General features: G+C 40.4%; 1 protein-coding gene across 4 annotated transcripts in view; it reads left to right on the plus strand.

The window, feature by feature from the left end:
• The window catches only part of LOC309852744 (uncharacterized protein), a 100,493-nt gene that overhangs the window by 66,132 nt on the left and 12,467 nt on the right, over positions 1-21,894 (plus strand). The window contains exons 1-3 of one of the 4 annotated variants that reach the window (XM_082709947.1): positions 7,926-8,001; positions 15,211-15,377; positions 20,615-20,673. In XM_082709947.1, the coding sequence (XP_082566073.1) occupies positions 20,659-20,673 (15 nt within the window). In that variant the 5' untranslated portion in view covers positions 7,926-8,001; positions 15,211-15,377; positions 20,615-20,658. Of the gene's footprint in view, positions 1-278; positions 5,739-6,270; positions 8,002-15,210; positions 15,378-20,614; positions 20,674-21,894 lie in introns of those variants that run through there. The other 3 variants (XM_082709946.1, XM_082709944.1, XM_082709945.1) reach the window with 3 other exon arrangements.

A 21,894-nucleotide genomic window follows, 5' to 3' on the forward strand; every position in this document is an offset into this window, starting at 1 on the left:
GCTCATATAATGGTACTTTTCATGAGGAGAGGAGAGGAGAGTGATTTGTGTTAGACCCTGACAATACTATAGAATTTTCTATGAAGTTGTGTGGTCAGTATGTTGTGTGCAAGTTTATGTGTCCACGGAGGAACAAAGTCCTGATGCTTCCTTCTCAGCCATCTTGCTGACATTCTCTGATTGATTTTATGGTTGCCATATTAGACATCCTCAGTATATTCATCTGAAAGTAGTAAGTGGAATGACTTTACTTTTCTGTTTTTTTCAATATCTTTCAGCTGTATCTTCACAGGGCACCCTGAGCTTCCTGCCAAAGCCATGCAAAGAAGCTTCATTTCAAGATGTGTCAATGGGCCAAAATAAACATAATGTCCTTGATAAGTTACATTTGATGATAGACTGGGATAATGATCATAAAGGACATATCCAAATTGAGACTACTGCCCATAATGAGAATCTCACTGCCCATAATGGTGAAAGATACAAAATATTTTGTAAAACCTTCCTTTTTAAGTCCATTAGTTCTGCAAAACAGGGTGTTTCTGTAAGCAGCGGCTCCAATCCAATACTCAAACGTACATATTTATGGATGGAGAATGTGGAACATTTGGAAAGTTACCTAGCCTGTGCTGAACATAATGATTTGAACAATTTTGAAAATAGGATTGGATTGACCTTTCATTCAGATATTTCTAAACTTCAGGGATTTCAACATGGAGAAACAACTGCTAAGTGGGATCCATTTGAGAGGTCCTTCACTAAAGACTCAACCCTTCCAAATTCCCAGAGTATTTTCAATGGAGAGGGAATTGCTCAAGGCAGTGAATCTGAGAAAAAAATTCATCAAGGCTCAAATGTTAATAAACACCTGAGGACTCATTTTGCAGAGAACCATTTCAAACATATTAAATGTGGGGAAGTCTTTTATCAAAGATCCAACCTTCTGTCTAACAGTATGCATATAAAAGAGAATCCTTATATATTTAATGAATATGAAAGAGATTTTAACCAGTCCTCCAGTGTTGGTGATCATTCAGTAATTTATGTGGGGAAAAACCCATACAGATATAAGAAGCCCAGGAACATGTTTAGTCAGCCACCAAGAATACATATACATAAGACAGTTTGTACTGGAGAGAAAACTTACAAATGTAAAGAATGTGGCAAGGTCTTTAACCAGCAGTCATACCTTACTCAACATCACAAAACTCATACTGGAGAGAAACCTTATAAATGTAATGAATGTGGCAAGGACTTTATCCAGCAATCAAGCCTAAATCAGCATCACAGAATTCATAATGGGGAGAAACCTTACAAATGTCAAGAATGTGGCAAGGCTTTTAGCCAGCTTTCAAACCTTAGTCAACACCACAGAATCCATACTGGTGAGAGGCCTTACAAATGTCACGAATGTGGCAAGGCCTTCAAGCAGCACTCAGCCCTTGCTCAACATCACAAAATTCACACAGGAGAGAAACCATATAAATGTAAAGAATGTGGCAAAGCCTTTAACCATGACTCAAGCCTCACTCAGCATCACAGAATTCATACTGGAGAGAAACCTTACAAATGTGAAGAATGTGGGAAGGCCTTTAGGCAACACTCACACCTTACTCAGCATCACAGAATTCATACTAGAGAGAAGCCTTATAAATGTAAAGAATGTGGCAAGGCCTTTAGGAGAAAGACACACCTTACTCAACATCAGAGAACTCATACTGGAGAGAAACCTTACCAATGTAAAGAATGTGGCAAGGCCTTTGTCCTCCATTCAGGCCTTACTCAACATCAGAGAATTCATACAGGTGAGAAACCTTACAAATGTAAAGAATGTGGTAAGGCCTTTATCAATCAATCAAGCCATACTCAACATCAAAGAAGTCATACTGGAGACAAACCTCTTAAGTGCAAAGAATGTGGGAAGGCCTTTAAGTGGAACTCAGCCCTTAGTGTACATCACAAACTTCATACTGGAGAGAAACCTTATAAATGTGAAGAATGTGGTAAGGCCTTTATCCTCCATTCAGGCCTTGTTCAGCATCAGAGAATTCATACTGGAGAGAAACCTTACCAATGTAAAGAATGTGGCAAGGCCTTTATCCTCCATTCAGGCCTTACTCAGCATCAGAGAATTCATGCTAATGAGAAACCTTACAAATGTAAAGAATGTGGCAAGGCCTTTATCCATCAGTCATTCCTTACTCAACATCAAAGAATTCATACTGGAGAGAAACCTCTTAAGTGTAAAGAATGCGGGAAGGCCTTTAAGTGGAACTCAGCCCTTAGTGTGCATCAAAGAATTCATACTAGAGAGAAGTCTTAGAAATGTAAAGAATGTGGCCAGGGCTTTATCCAGCAGTCATACCTTACACAACATCACAGTTCCTACTGGAGCAAGTCTTACAAATTTGAAGACTGTGAGAGAGTTTGGAAGGACTGCTAAACCTTAAGCCTATGTCAGAGAATTCCTATTGGAGAGGAGATATATATGTGTAAAGAATGTGGCAAGACCTTTAGGCAATGTTAAACCCTTGTTCCTTATCAGAGAATGTATAGTGGAGGAGATTTTACAAATATAAAATTTGGCAAGCCCTTTCCTAGTGCTCAAGCCTCTCCCAGCATTACAGAATTCATACTAGAGAGAAACCTTATAAGTGTGAAGAATGTGGTAAAGTGGGGCACCTGGGTGTCTCAGTTTTGGATTGCTCAACACTTAAGTCAGCATCCCAGAGTTCATACTGAGGAGAAATAGTAGAAATGGAAAGAACATGACAAACCCCTGGCTGGAAGTCATAACTTGCTCAACATCATTATCATACAGGAGCAAAACTGTAATATGTAAAGACAGTTTTAAGGCCAAGCCTTTAACTAGAATTCAGCCCTTACTCAGTATCCCAAAGTGCAGTCTTGGTTCAAATTGTACAAACACAATGAAGAAAGACTTTCTCCTACACTTCAGAAAACATCAGTTTAGAGAAGAAAAGGAACTTTTAATAGAAAAATGCATAGAAACATTTAATTGAAAATCAGATGTCAATAAATGTCACAGAATTCACAGTATACAGCAGTACACCAGTCACTCTCTTCAGAGATTGCATTAAAAAATACAAATTTAATTAGCTATTGTATGTGCTATTATACTTCAAAAGATACAAGGGGGATTTTTTCATTATAATTTAAATGTTTGTCTTTCCATTGACCCTGTATGAGATTTGTGACTTGCAATTATTCATGTATATCTACTCTTAGAACTCTTCAGAAAATTCATTTATTTCTAGTCAGTGTGTGATACTATGTAGGTGATTGGTGTTGCATCAGGGACATGAGAAGCTCTTCTTTAGGTGGGATTCATGCATATCTAATTTTCCATGGAAGATGAAGGACTGTGTAATGTACAATATATGAGGAAAATATAAATGAATATTCCTCTTGTGGTTATGACGTTGATATAGGTCATCAAGAAGTAGGTGTTCAGAAAATCATTCTCCATTTAATAAAACTAAAAAAAAAAAAAAATTGTGACCATTACCAGTTACATGTTTTACTAATTGGTGTTTTTAATGAAAACAAGATGGCAGTCTTCACAATAGTAATTGTTAGAGAGTATGAGTTGATGGGGTTGAAATGAATAAATCCTGACAGATAGCAGAGAGTAGCTAACTTCTGTAAAATGACATACACTTGTACATCCACATTTTTAGAAAATTACCAGAGTCCTGAAAGCATTTTAGTATGCAAAACTAAGGTTGTAAGAAGCTAAAATAGACTTCTATCGGATGTCTTTACTAAGCCTCATGTAATCACAAAATGAAAACAATGTAGTAGATACACAAGACATAAAGAGAAAATAATCTAAGTATTCCCTTTGTAAAAATCATCAAATCAGGGCGCCTGGGTGGCTCAGTGGGTTAAAGCCTCTGCCTTTAGCTCAGGTCATGATCCCAGGGTCCTGGGATCAAGCCCCGCATCAGGTTCTCTGCTTGGAAGGGAGCCTGCTTCCCTTCCTCTCTCTCCCTGCCTGCCTCTCTGCCTACTTGTGATCTTTGTCTGTCAAATAAATAAATAAATAAAATCTTAAAAAAAAAATCAAATCACAAAATAGCTAGTGAATAAGAAAGCAATGAAAAATTCTAAACAGCCACACTGTAACTCCATACTTGTAGTAATACTTGCTTTAAATATAAAGGGCCTAAATTCTTGAATCCAAAGATACAGATTGCCTGAAAGGAAAGAAATACAAGAGAATCACTTCAGCTTTAAGAACACTCTAACTAAGTGCAGGTGTAGAAAAGAATATTCCATGCAAATGGAATAAAAAAGAAAACAGGTTATCTCTGCTTATATCAGTGAAAATAAACTTTGAGCCAGAGAGTGTAGTAAAACATGGCAAAGCTTATTTGACATAATGGGCTCACTTTGTGCAGTGTTCATAATGATGTGGATTTTGGCAGAATGTCAAAAAAGATTTCCCTCATTGTTTTGGTTTTGGAAGGACAGGAATAGTATGATTATGTAACTTGTGTAACACTCCCCTCTTCCAAAACCAGTACCTTTTCCCATAAATGGTGGTGGTGGTTGTCCAGATAGCTCAATTGTAACTTGTGTAAGTAAGGTTTTATGAGCATTGATATGTTAGGAGTCACCTAAACAAGTAGTTGATTTTCAAAACACTTTTTCTGTGTTTTGAGGATTGGGGGGACAAAAAACCACTGAATAACAATTTGAGGAAACCTACTGCTGTCAGATTCTGATGTGTGTGGAAAAATATGGTTGCATTGAAAATCTTGGCAACTTACTGTAATAAGTAGCCAATAATTTATCAAAACTAACTTGTAGAGGCTAATCTTTTCCACAGTATTCAGTGGTCTAACATCTTGCTATTATATATTGCATATTTTTTTTACGTGTTATGTCATTTACATTGTTAGCTGTTTTGTTGTTGTTGTTGTTGTTGTTAATTTGACAGCACAAGCAAGGGGACTGGCAAGCAGAGGGCGAGGTAGAGGGAGAAACAGGCTCCCTGCAGAGAAGGGAGCCCAACATAGATCTCAATACCAGGACCCTATGATCATGACCTGAGCTAAAGGGAGATGCTTAACTGACTGAGCCACCCAGGTGCCCCTGCTATCTGCTATTTAAAAATCCCAAAATAAATGACTCTAACTTTCAGGCAGGTTACCATAATGCCCTTCAGGAAGATTCCTGTTTTATTTCTGGGCTTTTTTTTTTTTATTATTATTCAGTTGCAAATGATAAGCTTCCTATGGGTCACCTTTGCCTTAGTTGTGATAGTGGATTTAGTCCAAGCTGGGTTTTTGGGGGAAATGCATATCTTCCTGTAAGAAACCCTTATATCCTAGTTGCTTCAACATTTCTAGCATGGCTTACCTATGATTAACAGTTGTATAATTTATATATGCATTTACAAAATATAAAATGTTCACTACTTTAATTTTGGAGAAAGGTAGCTAACACATGTAGGTATGATTTGTTAAATTAAAGCTGTAGGTTTGTGTATTCATGTAGAGTATGTAGTGACAAGATATTTCTCTTTATTGCTTTCTGTTCCTTGAGCAACGAACAGTCTTTTTGTGCATTGGATGATTGTGTTAATTTGTCAAATTTGGATACATAGGAGTCACTTTTAAAAGACTGATTTTGTTTGATCTATAGTAATCTTACATTTTTCAAATGAATGCTTTTCCTTAAAAAAGTAATAAAGGGGTTAATTCAACAAAGAGATACAACTTTTATAATTATTTATGCACATAACATAAAAGCACATAACACGTGAAGCAGCTATTAGCAGACAAGAACAGAGGAAGATTCAGCAGTCCATTAGAAGGGGACTTCGATACTGTGCCTTTAATAATGGGTGGGTTATCCAGACAGAAAATGAGTGAGGGAACATCAGACTTCAATGATAAAGAGGCAGGCAGACTTCCAACACTATGCAACAGCGTTGGAGAACACATTCTTCTCACATGCACATGGAGCATTCTCCAGTATAGAGTATGTCTTAAGAAAGAAGTTTATGATTGAAATGATACCAAGCAGGGCGCCTGGGTGGCTCAGTGGGTTAAGCCACTGCCTTCGGCTCAGGTCATGATCTCAGGGTCCTGGGATCGAGTCCCGCATCGGGCTCTCTGCTCAGCAGGGAGCCTGCTTCCCTCTCTCTCTCTCTCTGCCTGCCTCTCCATCTACTTGTGATTTCTCTCTGTCAAATAAATAAATAAAATCTTTAAAAAAAAAAAAAAAAAAAAAGAAATGATACCAAGCACCTTCCCAACCACTATGGTGTGAAACTAGAAGTCATTCACAAATACAAAATGAGAGAATTCACAAGTATGTGAAAAATAATCACAACTTTATAATAGCCAATAGAATGGAATACCTTGTACATTGTCGGGTGAGTAGATAATGGGAATATTTACAATGTATACTGGATATAATTAACAATACACCTGAAAGTTGCTTAGACAATAGCTCTTAAAAATTCTTATCACATGAAAACTTGTAAGTCTCTGAGGTGATAACTTCTGCAATATATGTAAGCCATAGGGCATGTTAAAATATATATTAATTATATCTCAATGAGACTGAAAAAATATGAAATACGGCAGTTAGTGGTTTCCTAGCTGCAGGCATAAGAGGATAGGGATGGTGATAGAGCATGAATTCTATTTAAGAGGTAGTTCAGTGCAAAATTGACTATGGTTTGCTTGCACTGATGTGAGAATCAGTTAAAAACCTCACTTTGCACATTTGTTGTATAATTTTATTTATTTGAAACTCAGAGAATAAGCAGGGGGAGGGGCTGGCAGAGGGAGAGGTGCTGCGGCCGGAGGGACAAGAGGGAACAGGGTTGAAGACAGGAGAATGAAGAAAGGGAGTGTGGGGAACAGAAGGGACACAGGCGAGGCGAACCTATCAAGCAAGCGCCAAAGTTTGTTTTGCAGAGTTCTGATTTATCCCACACAGTAAGAGAATCGCCTTCTGTACATCTAGTTTCTATTTTGGCCTGAGAGTAGCTGGCCATGCAGAGATACCAGACAGCCTTGACCTTCGTGGTTTGGACACTTAGGCCATAACTCAATATTCTCAAAACACAGGAGCCTTATTAATTGAGGCAGCAGCTGCAATGGCAACAAGCCAAACCTTACAGTGTTCTCATAACAATCCAGGGAAACACGGTGGCACTCTAGCTCGCCACCCGTGAAAGTCCTCGGTTAAAGAGGTTCCCAAGAACTGTTGCTCTATTGGGTTAACCCCTTCTAGGCACAAGGCTCCCAACAGAGAAGGAGAAGTAAACTCCCCAACTAGCAGGGAGCCAGAGGTGGGCCTCAATCCTAGGACTGTGGAATTACGACCTGAGCCATCCAGGCACCCCATCTGGTCCCATTTGTACATTTTAAATGGGTGAATTATACACCATGGAAATTGTGTGCAAATAAAGCTGTTACAAGGAACCCCAAATAAGAAATACCTGCATAAGAAGACTTAGTATTATAACATCTCAGGACTATATAAATTCATCTATTAAACACACATACACTTGTAAGATTTCAACGGGAATTTAGGATCTAACTTTCTTGTGTGTCTTAAGTTTTGTGATGATACAAAAACAATTTTGAAAAGCACATAGGAAAAGAAGTTTTGTCAAAGTACACATACATAATTACTAGTATGATTTATGTTCAACGTTTTGATGTTCGATGAAGAAAATGGAGAGATGTAAAAATCTGTCTCAGCTTCTGTAAAGAATCAATAGAATGGATATCTGTAATTCTGTGTTTTTAATAACTATATTTCTTTAGATCTCTGTTTCTCTATATATCTCTACATATATAGAAGGAAGGAAAGCTTTCTTTATGAATTGCCTAACCTAAGTGTGACAGAAGGCAAGTCTGATGTCAGCAAGGAGGTCCAGCAGGCTAGAAGGCCAGGGAAGAGCTGACGTTGAAGCTGGAGAATCTGAAGACGGTCTGGAGACAGAGTTAGGTCAGTAGGAAAACCACCTTTGGAAGATACAGTTAATTACTATGTTCTCCAGAATAGACTGTCTAGTAACTGGTATGGATTTATTTGCATATGACTTTAATATAAACTATTTAAAATAGAAAAAATACAGATAACTTCTAGAAAGACTTAAACAACATCTTACAATATTTTGACTAAATGTATGAGAGTATACAGCATTTCCAGGCATGCATTTGAAGCATGTGGAAGCATTCCTTCCACAAAAGACAAAATCAGAATTATGGTGGGATGTTACATTTAATAATATAATCAAGAGCATATCTATTTTTCTTACCTATTATAAGTAAAAACTTAGTGTTAACCAACAAGAAAATATTTTAATTATTACATAGGATTAAAAAATATCTCTGCAATTGAACCATCTTTTTCCTTTCTTTTCTACTTATTTATTTGACAGACAAATCAAAAGTAGGCAGAGCAGCAGGCACATAAAGAGGGAAGCAGGCTCCCTCCTGAGCAGAGACCCCCAAATGTGGTGCTCAATGCCAGGATCCTGAGATCAGGACCTGAGCTGAAGTCAGAGTCTTAACTCAAGGAGCCATCCAGGGGACCTGAACCGTATTTTTCTAAGTACAAAAGTTAATTGACAGAATAACTTGAATATTCAATAATGAAAATTGCTCAATTTCACAGCTCGCAAGTAGACTACTAATAAATACGCAGATAGCACTTTTAGCCTCATCAGGATAGATGAAATTGAAATAGTAATAGAGTGTTGGTGAAGCCAGGAGGAAAAACACTGTATAAAATAATGCTATGTAATCCTATAAGTGCAATTTTGGTGAAGATCAGTCCAGTATCTATAAAAGTTTTGAATTCAGGCGCCTGGGTGGCTCAGTGGGTTAAGCTGCTGCCTTCAGCTCAGGTCATGATCTCGGGGTCCTGGGATCGAGTCCCAAATCGGGTTCCTCTGCTCAGCAGGGAGCCTGCTTCCCTCTCTCTCTCTGCCTGCCTCTCTGCCTTTTTGTGATCTCTGCCTGTCAAATAAATAAATAAATAAATAAAATCTTGAAAAAAAAAAAACAACTTTTGAATTCATTTGCCTTTGAAGCAGTAGATACGGCTCACATTCTACTACTCATAGAAATAAAGTAGCCTGGGTGGTTCCGTCAATGAAGCATCTGCCTTCACCTCTGGTCATGATCCCAACCCTGGGATCAGCCTCATGTTTGACTCCCTGCTTAGCAAGGAGCCTGCTTCTCCCTCTCCCTCTGACGCTCCTCCTGCTTGTGTTTTCTCCCAAAAAAGAAAAAAAAATTTTTTAAAGAAATAAATCTGTCTGAAATATAAATCATAACATTCTTTATGCAGAGGAACTTAAAAATGACTTCTATGTGATCAATAAGAAAATACACAGATATCTCAAGGTACGTCCTCAATTCATTTTTACTAGTAATAAAACAACTCAAATTAGATTACATAAACGTTGAGAAAAGCTGGAACCTATAATGGAACAAAATGGCATGCATAGTTTTAGCTCGACATCTGTATGTATATTCTAAAAGACTTAAAATTATACATGTGAGAAAATCTGAGTATATGTTTCTGTAGAAAGGGATTCATATTGCATGTATAATTATAAGGTACATAACTTACCTCTCATTCAGAAGTATTTGAAATATTTGCCCGAAGAGAAATGTTGCATTGGTAGTCACTGTTGGAACCATACTTGAGACTGTCTGATCTCAAAGCCAAAGTTCTAGGTTGCTTCCTAGTGAATTGAAAGCATTTTCCCTCATTTATAATGAATGACCCAGAACAATTACTTGATGTACATCTAGCCTTCAGTTCAATGGATGAAGTATGGATTGTTTACCAAACCTCCAGTATTTAGATTTCTAGATAGCCAAACTATGGAAAGAACCTAGATGTCCATCAACAGATGAATGGATTCTGCTTTTTTTTTTAAAGATTTTATTTATTTATTTATTTGACAGGTAGAGATCACAAATAGGCAGAAAGGCAGGCAGAGAGAGAGAGAGGGAAGCAGGCTCCCCACTGATCAGAGAGCCCGATGTGGGGCTCGATCCCAGGACCCCAAGATCATGACCTGAGCTGAAGGCAGCGGCTTAACCCACTGAGCCACCCAGGCGCCCCGGATTCTGTTTCTTAAAAATGAATTCTTATTCAATCAAGTTTATCATATGATTTTATTTTTGTTTTATTAAATATTTTATTTATTTATTTGACAGAGAGAGAGATCACAAGCAGGCAGAGAGGGGGGAAGCAGGCTCCCCGCTGAGCAGAGAACCCTATGCAGGCATTGATCCCAGGACACTGAGATCATGACCTGAGCCAAAGGCAGAGGCTTAACCCACTGAGCCACCCAGTGCTCCTGTCATACGCTTTTAAAGGCAGTGTCAGTAAGAACTGATACAGGTTATGGAATGATTTATTCAATTCCCTATAACATTTCTTTTTGGTATTCAGAATTCAGCAATGCTCTTGTTCATCCTCTAGTGAGTTTTTCACATTCTGGCAGAGCTAAGTACTCTGCATTTTTCAGAACTTTGCCCTTTACTGGGGTCATTGACCCCATCTGGATTACATTGCATTTTCTTTAATCCCAGGCTAAACTGAGTAGCCTAATATCCTATGCCTACTAAGCACTACAGGCTGTCCCTCCTCTTTGATTTCCAGAACCTGACTTCCAACTCCAAAAGGAATCTTGGGTGTTAAAACTGAAACACCTGTGGGGCGCCTGGTGGCTCAGTGGGTTAAGGCCTCTGCTTTCGGCTCCGGTCATGATCTCAGGGTGTTGGGATTGAGTCCCATATTGGGCTCTCCGCCCAGCAGGGAGCCTGCTTCCTCCTGTCTCTGCCTTCCTCTCTGCCTACTTCTGATCTGTCTCTGTCAAAAAAATAAATTAAATCTTTAAAAAAAAAAAACAAAAAACCTGAAACACCCCCAAAGCTAATCTTCAAAAGAGTTTTTTTTTTTTTAATGATTTTATTTATTTATTTGACAGAGATCACGAGTAAGCAAAGAGGCAGGCAGAGATGGGGGGAGCAGTTTTCCTGCTGAGCAGAGGGCCCGATGTGGGGCTTGATCCCAGGACCCTGAGATCATGACCTGAGCCAAAGGCAGAGGTTTAACCCACTGAGCCACCCAGGTGCCCCTTCAAAAGAGCTTTAGGTCATTCCTTCATGGTGAGAATTGTTCAGGGCATATAAACAGCCTGAAGACAAAGAAGTGAGAACTGACAGAAGATTCTGTGATACAGGGGAGAAATATTCAGAGAGTCAGCCTTCAGTAGAACAAGCAAGTAAGGAAACCAGTCAATGAGAAGAAGCCCACTGTGAAGGACACCTCAGAGGAAGAGAGGTAAAGGGTTTCAAGTTGTAAAAAGAACAGCCTCTGAGTGAAAGTTTCAAAAATAGAAATATTTTTCTCTAACTATGGGTCAGGATGCGTGTAAGGGAGACTTTGAAACGGTCCCTACTCTAACATCCATTTTCTGATATTATCAAAAGACCGTTGATGTGAAAAAGTAAGAGGTATTCAAAAAAAGCTTCGCATCCTGGGTTTCACAGAGCAGCTGTTTGGCTCAAATGCACTTTGTGATATTTTCTCTTCTTTAAAAAAGATTTTAGTACCAAGCGCAAGCTCAGCATGCATTTCCCCCAACTTTCCACCATGCATAAGGCTTCACACATCTCACTGTATCGATAACAGTTTCATTTTACACTGGTGTGAATGGAGAAAAAGGTGGTTTGATAATACCAATAACTTCATTTCTACCCAAAACTGGGTCAAAAGTTGACGTTTCACAGTGGCGGCATCACGTGGATTGTTTCATAATGCGAATGCTCTGGATGTACTGTGATATCTCACATCGCACTTGGACACTGGCACACACACAGATGAGTTTGTCTAAGAAATAAGTCATTCTGTTTTCAGGAGATCCAAGTTGGTCTTGGGGCAGATTCCTTTTCCTATTATACTGCAATAGTTCATCTAACATAATAAAAATCCCAAGTTTTTCTTCATACTTCATACTGACCTGTAGAATATTTATACCTAAGAATATTGTGAAAACAAAGTACAAAAATACAAATTTAAAATGTCAAGGTATAAGAAACAAAATAAGCAGAGATCTAAATTAGTTGGAAACCCAGCCGTCAGGATTTATTCCTGTAGCACAATAGTTAAAGCACTATCTTTGCTACAATACAGCACTCTGCCTATAAGCCGTATGCGCATTTTTCACATATAAATATGTGAAGTTTAAAATTCTAAAACTTTAAAAACTGGCTAAAACTTTTTTTCAGATTTAAAAATTTTTTAAGCTTTTAAAATTGTGTGTCTGTATCATTTTCCTCTACAAATTAAAACTCTGTATGGGCCCATATTACAGAGTCATGAAGATTTTTAAAAAGTAACATGTGAAAAAAAATTAAAAGTAACACATGTACATTGTTCTTTTCAGTGTTTCATGCACATTCCAATTTCAAGGGTATTATGGTTGAACATTGGAAGCGTTTTAAGAAAAGGAAGTATATTTTTATAATTTTCTTTGAGTAGGAACTAGTAAGAAGTGCTACCTATTGACTTTCAGCTGCCATGCTCCGTTGAATGCCTGCCTCATATTTCCATGGATCTCAGGCAACAAAGAGGAATGGCACTCATCTAGAAGCAGTAGGATGGCCTGTAAACACTTGACAATAGGCGTGACATTTTTTTATTACAGGGTATAGTTGGAAACCTGAATAAGTTCTCTCTTCTTCACCATTATACCTTCCTTTTTGCTCCCCTGGGCACAGGTAAGGTCCACAGATCTGATTCTTAAACACCTGACCATAGGCACTCCTTGCTTGTATTTTTCTAAAGGAGTCATGCAGGCAATGGCAGATTTGGCACTGAAAGACATTCTCAATGATTTTCAATACAAACTGTGTTCTAGGTTCGCAGCATGGGCAGGGGTGTGTCTCTTGGCACCACCTACCTCCCAAGTGTTTTTCAGGTGCTCATGCTCAGTCCCTGGAACTCCAGGTGGGCAGAGCTCCAAGTGAAATCTCCCGAGTACATTGAATTCAGTATGTTACTTTATTGGGTGCTATATACACTAATCAATGTGATTTTTCCTATGTATGTGGCTGGCAATTTGAGTAGTAAACACATCATGAAGAAGAAAGATTTGGGGGGGGGGGTGTCTGTGTGGCTCAGTGGGTTAAACCACTGCCTTCGGCTCAGGTCATGATCTCAGGGTCCTGGGATTGAGTCCCGCATTGGGCTCTCTGCTCAGAAGGGAGCCTGCTTCCCTATCTCTCTCTCTCTCTCTGGCTGCCTCTCCATCTACTTGTGATTTCTCTCTGTCAAATTAATAAATAAAATCTTTAAAAAAAAAAAGAAGAAAGATTTTGGACATTCTTCTGCTACATTTCAAGGAGAACTCATGGTGCCACAATTTGCACATGGCTGTTACTCCCTGGTGTTTCACCTTTGGGGCTCATGATCTGGGCCAGTGGTTCACTGCTTTCCATGCTGCCCAGGCAGAAGAAGCAGGGATCCAGCACATTCGTAGAAACTGGGTTTTCTCCAGACACTCCCAGCAGACCACAGTCACCCAGAACATCCTTGTCATGCTGGGCACCTTTGTGTCATTGAACACCCTCCCTTCTGTCTTCAGGGGTGCAGTGCTCTTGTTCCTAACCCCAACTTTTTGATGGGGAACATCTCTGCACTATCTGCTGCATGTTTCCCACCTGTCTGTCCCTTTCTTCTCATGAGCAATGACTCCAGTCTATCTGGGCTCTGTTGTGGCTGGATAAGGAATTCAAGTCCCTTAATATAATTAGAGATGTAAATTCTATGTTTTAACAATGTTAAAATGTTTACATTCATTCATCTTCCACTGAGTCCTAAGCTCTATTATTCAACACAGTACAAGCAAGCAGTGACCAAGACAGACTGAGCTTCGTCCCAATAATTAAAAGTAACATGTAATAGCAATTGTAAAGGAAAAGCCATGTATTTATTGTGGCCTTGTATAAATCAAATGATTAATGTTTACAGTGGAAAAGTTCAGAGTCTATGTGCTAATGAATTGTTAGGTGCTAAAACAAATAGAAGATTATAGACAAATATTAGAGTGTGTAAATTTCAATGTGACAAATGGGAATTTAGGACAGTGTTATCCACAAGGATGCACATATGAGATGGTCATTCAAGAAATGGAAGAAAGGGACGCCTGGGTGGCTCAGTGGGTTAAGCCGCTGCCTTCGGCTCAGGTCATGATCTCAGGGTCCTGGGATCAAGTCCCGCATCGGGCTCTCTGCTCAGCAGGGAGCCTGCTTCCTCCTCTCTCTCTGCCTGCCTCTCTGCCTACTTGTGATCTCTGTCTGTCAAATAAATAAATAAAATCTTTAAAATTAAAAAAAAAAAAAGAAACGGAAGAAAACTATGGACCCATGGAATAATAGGCTGTGGTCCAGCTGGATGGCAAATTCTGTTTGAAGCCGCAGAGAAATGGTCACTTAGAAGCCTTGAACAATGGATCCTGGTGAGATGGTATTCATTTAAAAATGCGAAGTTTTGGAGGAACCTTAGTATATTTAAATTCATGTGAACATGGGCACCTATGAACTTAAATGTGGAGGGCAAAAAAGATGTACTTGCTAGTCTTTTATCCAGTGTACATGAAAAGTTTATATACACACAGTCTTGTTGGATAAAGGCATAATTGGGGAGATCTAGAAAAGGTAATTCTTTTCCTTTATTTAGGAATTATGTCAATTGGCCATATTGGTATTACGACCATAAGTGGTTCACCAGCATGGTCTTCAAAGTGAACAAATTTATAATGAAGTAGTCAGTCAATTTGGAGTAGATGATAAATACACATAAAGGATATTCCTCCTCTCTTCAGAATTATGTTAATACAGCTCTCTCGGTAATCACATTGTAAGCTGATTCAGAATACTAAGCATTCAAGAAAATAGCTCACTTCGACCTACTGATATATGTAATTTTCTAAATATTTATATATATTTATATAAATACTTATATGCATTATATACATTTCATTTATATACATATAAGATGACATAGAATATATACAATGATATATATTAAGAATATATAGGACAAAACAGTGTATATACATGGGATATATACATTTATGATCCTGTTTATTTATTTTTTAATATTTTATTTATTTATTTATCAGAGAGAGAGAGAGAACGCTCAAGCAGGCAGAGGCAGAGAGAAGCAGGCTCCCTGCTGAGCATGGAGCCGAATGTGGGACCCAATCCCAGGAAACCGGGATTATGACTGGAGTGAAAGGCAGCAGCTTAACCGACTGAGCCACCCAGGCATCCCTATGATCCTGTTTAAATGTGAGTTTGGTGGTTTGTGGAAGGGAGAATTTTTTTCTTTAAGATTTATTTATTTATTTATTTACTTGTCAGAGAGAGACACACTGAGAGAGGGAACACAAACAGGGGGAGTGGGAGAGGGAGAAGCAGGCTTCCGGCTGAGCAGGGAGTCCAATATGGGGCTCAATCCCAGGACCCTGGGATCATGACCTGAGCTGAAGGCAGACGCTTAACTGACTGAGCCACCCAGGCGCCCCTGAAGGTGAGAATATTTTTTAAAATATTTTCGCAGTTTTCAATTACCAATTCTAAGTTTCTGTTATGAGGTCATACACATGCAACCAGACTGTTAAGATTGTTCAAAGTGTTTCTCTTTCAACATCACAGGCACCCAATGTGTTCTGTCTTTTGCTTTGTTCCCTATCCTTGAGGCGTAGGAACGCAGTTCCTCTCTCTTTCACCCAACCAAATAGATGATTTTTACTACACAAAACAAATTCATCCTAATGTCCCCCTGGACTCTACAAGAATGGCTTTCTGTAATAGTAACATGTAGGGACAGATAGTGAGAAATTTCAGGCCACATCTAGGGACATGTCTACAACCCTGTCACCCTGAAGAAATTACAGGAGATAAACCCTTCCCCTTTCAACAACCTTAAAGATTAAAGGACTAAAGATTGGTCACTGGTGAAATGATGAGAGATAGAAGCAGAAAAATGTTCGCCTTTAACCTTATGGACAGCCTGCATTGTTCTGAAAAGGATCAAACTTGTGCTGGTTGGTACAGTCTTAAAGGGTCTCCTGACTGCCTGTACATCTCAACCACAGTTAACGCCAAACTGAGCAATAAGCACCAGAGAAATATGGTGGTAGTTTTATGAGTAGAAATTTGAAAAAACATTTATGATGGGTGCACCTGGGTGGCTCAGTGGGTAGAGCATCTGACTTGATTTCTGCTCAGGTCATGATCACAGGATCCTTGGATCCATTACCCCATGCCCCATGTGGCCTGGGCTCAGAATGGAGTCTGGTTGTCCTTCTCCCTGGGCTCCTCCCCAATAGCTTTTTCTCTCTCTAAGAAATAAATAAGATCTTTAAAGAAAAAAAAAATAAAAGATGCATTTGTGATCTAATGCCCCCTACATGACCCCTCTATCTTGAGCACTGAGCCTATAGCCACCAGCTTCATACAGTCAAAATGAAGCTCTTTCTTGGATCCTGTCTCATGCTACTTGAATAAACTTACTATGTTACACCATAAAACATCTCAAGAATTCTTTCCTGATGGCTGTACTCAACAATTCCACTACCATTGTGTTACCAGAAAACCCAAGTGTGGCTGCCAATTGCATGAAAAGCCAATTACACAAGGCATGAGTTTTGACTGAAAAGAAATAAGAGGTTTGTTCAGGAGGCTGGCCATTTGGGAAGAAGGTGGAATCTTTTCCAGAAACCAACTCTAATGTTTCTACCTGGCCCAAAGATTTTTTTTTTAAGATTTTATTTATTTTCCAGAGAGAGAGAGTAAACACAAGCAGGCAGAGAAGCAGGCAGAGAAGCAGGCTCCCTGCAGAGCAAGGAGCGGGACCAGGGATTTGATCCCAGGACCCCGGGATCATGACCAGAACTGAAGGCAGCGGCCCAACCAACTGAACCACCCAGGCATCCCTGGCCCAAAGATTTTTAAAGGAACATTAGGGCAGTTAATCAGTAAAAAGGGAGCAGAGCAATCACTCACACTTTTTGACTGAGTGCCCACTCACTGCTGCTACCTATTAAGGAGGTGTTTGTAGGTGATATACTGGGGCCCCAGGGGGAGCTTGTGCAAGAGAGTTCAGTTCCAAGGCTTGCTTTTCTTTTCTTTTCTTTTTTTTTTTCCAGATTTTATTTATTTATCTGACACAGAGAGAGCTCAGAAATAGGCAGAGAGGCAGGCAGAGTGAGAGGGGGAAGCAAGCTCCCTGCCGAGCAGAGAGCCAGCCCAGTGCGGGGCTGGATCCCAAACCCTGAGATCATGACTTGAGCGGAAGGCAGAGGCTTTACCCCACTGAGCCACCCAGGTGCCCCAGTTCCAAGTCTCTCAAAGGAAAAAATGCATGATCTCTAGATATACAAAAGGAAGATTTGATTAATCAATGACACAGGTAAAGGTCCTTGCTAAACTTTGAGGATGACTAACTTGGGTGGAAGGGCATTGGCATGGCTTTCAAGCAACTTTAAAAAAAAGTTCCTCTAGGGGCGCCTGGGTGGCTCAGTGGGTTAAGCCTCTGCCTTCGGCTCAGGTCATGATCCCAGGGGCCTAGGATCGAGTCCCGCATTGGGCTCTCTGCTCAGCAGGGAGCCTGCTTCTCCTCATCTCTCTCTCTCTGTCTGTCTCTCTGCCTATTTGTGATCTCTCTCTCTGTCAAATAAATAAATAAAATCTTTAAAAAAAAAAAAAAAAGTTCCTCTAGGGGCACCTGGCTCTCTCAGTTGTTAAGTGTCTGCCTTCAGCTCAGGTCATGATCCCAGGGTCCTGAGATCCAGCCCTACATTGGGCTCCCTGCTCAGCGGTAAGCCGGCTTCTCCGTATCCCCCTCCCACTTGCTCTGCTTCTATTCCTTCTCTCTCTGTCTCTGTCAAATAAATAAATAAAATCTTTAAAAGAAAAGAAAAAAGGTCCTCTAGGTTTATTCTGTTACTGCAAATGGAAGGATCTCATTCCTTTGTGAGGTTGATTATATACCATTAATAAATAAGATGGGCGAACTGTGTCAGGAAGAGAGCTAATGCCAGAGAATCACTCTATGCCATCAAGAGTTGCCGGCCTGGTGTGGCAAACCATTGTTTGACTAACAGTTGCTCTCTCCTTTTTCCTGTGCACATATTTTCCCCTTTCTGAAATTCTAAATCCCTTACTCCTTCTTAGGTCACTCTGCCATCGAAGCATCAGTTGCCTATCTTTGAGCCTCCTGTCTCTGAGATGCGCATAATGAAAAAATCACTTCCTTTCTCTCTTATGAATCTGCCTTTTGTCAACTTAAATACTCAACTGGCCAAAGAACTGAAAACCGAGGAAGAAAACAGTTTTCTTCCTCTTGGCATTCTGTCCTCGGAAACTGACCTTGGTGCTCCAGAACTGAAACGGAGAAGAAGAAAGTGAAGAAAGTGTTGGGGATAAAGAGGAACAAGAGCTTTATTGCTTTGCCAGGAAGACAGGCTGCCCTGAGTCAGGGCCTGGGATTTTGGTAGGGAAATCCTACAGGATCTAGCTGGTTTCAGGAAGAAATGTGTTGTGGGGTCAGCTCAGTTCATCACCTATTCAGGGTGGAACCGGGTGCCTGAAACAAAAGGCTAAGAAGGAGGGAGGAGAGGGTTGCAGAAGAGAGGAAAAGGATGCTTAGTTTAATATCAAGCCCTGCTGATGTTTTAAGGTAGTCATTTTGATTTTTGTTCAAGTTCATGTTTTTACAGGGTTTTAGGTAGTCGCCAGGATAACTGAAGGAGACCGCTTCCTGTTTTACCATGAGAAACCACTCAGTATTTTTGAGAATGGGTAAAATAAAGAAAAAGGAGAAAACACCAAGTTTCAGGGAGAATGTTGAGGAATTAGAATTCTTATATGTTGCTAATGGGATTGAAAAATGTACATTCCCTTTGGAAAACTGTGTCACTGGTAGTTACGAAATTAAACATTTATCTACTGAAATCTTCTCACCCCAAAATATGTCTCTCTTAGCATAAGGATCTTTCTAGGCTGGGTATTTTAAAGAAAGAGTGGACAGGATTGCCCAGGTTATGGGCACCTGTCTTCAGCTCAGGTCATGATCCCAGGGTCCTGGTGATGTGGGAAACAGAGGTAGAAGAATAATTATTCAATTTCCTTACCTACTGACAAGCCCTTGAAACAGGCAGAGTGACCCCCACCTTAAGGCTTTGCTCAGGACAAAAGACAATCCTAGCCTGACCAACCCCCTACCCCCAACCAGGATCCTGTAAGTCTACTTGAACAATTCCTTTAGGAAACTTTATCTCTAAACCTCCAAGATCATGTTGACAATCACTCCCAAGCATATGACCCACTGATAAACACCTAAAGGGTCTCACAAGAAGGTTTTTCTTAGAGATAATGAATAACCTTTTTCTCAGACAATAGCTAGTCCCTCAAGGTCCTAGAAACCTTGCTTCCAAAATTCCTTAGAGTCTTCAGCCCTCCCTAATCTCCTCCCAACTTACAAGTACGTAATAGACCACTCCTCACATCCCTGGGGCAGCAGTTCTTCCTGCTTCTGGGTTTTGTCCCCATGGTTTAATAAATCACCATTTTGCTCCATCTTTCTTGGTCAATGGCTCCAGACCTCACCCCACAGAAACTTAGGTATGTTCTAGAACGTCATCCCTGGGATAGAACTCCCCAGTGGGATTCATGCTCAGTGGGGAATCTTCTTCTCTCTCCCTCTGCTACTCCCCTCCTTGTGCTCTCTCTCAAATAAGTAAATAAAATTAAAAAAAAAAAAGGGGGGGGGGGAAGAGCAGACAAAGGAAAGCTCTGAAACCTAGTCTGATTATTTTTGTAAGAGATATTTGTATTTCTAAGGGAAAACTCCATTTGTAAGTCTGTCTCCCTTTGTGTAGCTGAAAGAGGCAGAAAGTATAAATCCCCAGAAACTTGGATCTACGAAGAAGGCATGCATTAAATCAGAATAACAACCACAGCTTTGATTACTGCTTTTTGCCTGGTCACCTTGCCAAATGCTTCCCAATAGGATCCTGTGTGGTGTTTCAAGAAAAGATTATATCCAGTGCCCCTACTGGGATACTTCACCAAGGTCACGTGGTGAAGGTGGAAATAACAGTGTTATGTTAACTAAATGCTCCAGGCGCTTCTAGGTGAAGCCAAGGTTAAGGAAAAGTCTTCCCCTGAATAGAAGACAGCTGAGTGCTGGCTTTGGCTCAAGCTGAGGTAGCCTGGGCTCCGCCCGGTGATTCTAGAAGCATCAGGTCCGTGCCGCACACTCTTCTTTCTTTCTGCTCTAGCAGAAGTTGTGTGGCCCTGGTTGGGGAGGACCCAGGAAAGAGAGAAGGAAAAAGTTAAAAACTGTTCTCCAGGGAGAAATTCCTTGTTTCTGAATAGCTCCTGACACAAAGGACTAGGAAATGGGGCCTTTTCTGCATTACAAAGTCCTACCTGCAGGCGAGCAGTTTACAGGTGAAGAGGCACTCTCTGGTGGTGTCTTTAAAAGCATTTTCTCCTGATGCTGCTGTGGTTTCTCCTAGAATCTCTCCTGAAGACCAACACCAAAGGAGGAAGTGAAGAAGAAATGGCCCTTTCTCAGGTAAGCCTTGTGTCTGACTTCAGAGGTCTTGTCTTCCTTTTCTCCTGAAATTTCTCACATGTAGAAATGGCAAATACCTATTTTTCTAGTTCTGAGGTTTTTGCCTTATGTTTACACCTAATTTTTGAACCTTTTCAGAAATGATACTCAAGATTAGGTCTTTAGACTCCTCCCCTATATGCCAGAGCCTTCTATCCCTTCTCTCCAACCCGGCTTCCAGAGGGCCATGCACAGTTGTCACTTTGAATGAAAGACCTGCCCACCAGTATTGAAAATAATCCCTTGGTGACAGATCCACGGGGCAGGAGTTGAGTTAAGGATTCCTGTTGCTGAAGGGGTCTGGTCCCAGGATATCAGTGAAGGAAAGTGGTCTTTCTTAGGTCTTACTAGGTCCCATCATCAGCTCTGTGTAGACTAGGAATAAGAAAATGCACAGATAAGCACTGGATATGAGCTCCTGAATAACTTGGAACATTCTCTGAAAAAAAGGGGTGGGGTCATACCCTTTAGCATGTGGAAAACATACTGTATCGAAAACATACTAGATATTCCAGGACAGGGAAAGTATATATGATCAAAGTGTGTATAAATCCAGTGTATTCTCATAATTTCATTGACATTCTGATTTGCTGGTTAGGGGCTACAAGAATGTGGTGCCTACATGGGATGGGGTGTCTCTTGATCAGATGGGGGCTCTTAAATGTCGGGTGATGATCAGGTGTGGCCCAGGCTAGGGGAAGCAAGAGAACACACCTGAGGCAGAACAAAGGAGCTAGAAGTTCATTGGATACACAGCAAGGGAGCACGGGGCAAAAACCAGGAGAGAGGCTGTCTGCCAGGAGGTGGTGGGTGGGACCTGTTTTTACAGGGGGAAGATGAGGAGGTATGAAGACAGATGGAATATTCCCTTTTTTGGGACTGGGACCTGGCTCTAAGTAGCCCATTGGTTACTTAGGGCCTATGGCTGTTTGGGGGTGGGTCGCCTGATGGGCCTGTCCCTGTTCAGGCAGGTAGTCACCGGGCCTTTTCCCATTCCAGTGCTCAAGCCTGTTTGCCTAAAAGTGGCCTCAACAAAGAACACACCTTTGCAGGGTTCTTGTCTGTCTGGAGCAGAAGAAAGAATCTTGGACACAAAATGGTGAAGGGATAGTGTATCAAGTGAAGGGGAGAACAGAAGGAGAGCTTTCTAGAGTGAGGGGGTGCTGAATGGGTTACCACAGA

Source organism: Mustela nivalis (assembly GCF_964662115.1).
Source record: "Mustela nivalis genome assembly, chromosome: 18".
Lineage (NCBI taxonomy): Eukaryota > Metazoa > Chordata > Mammalia > Carnivora > Mustelidae > Mustela > Mustela nivalis.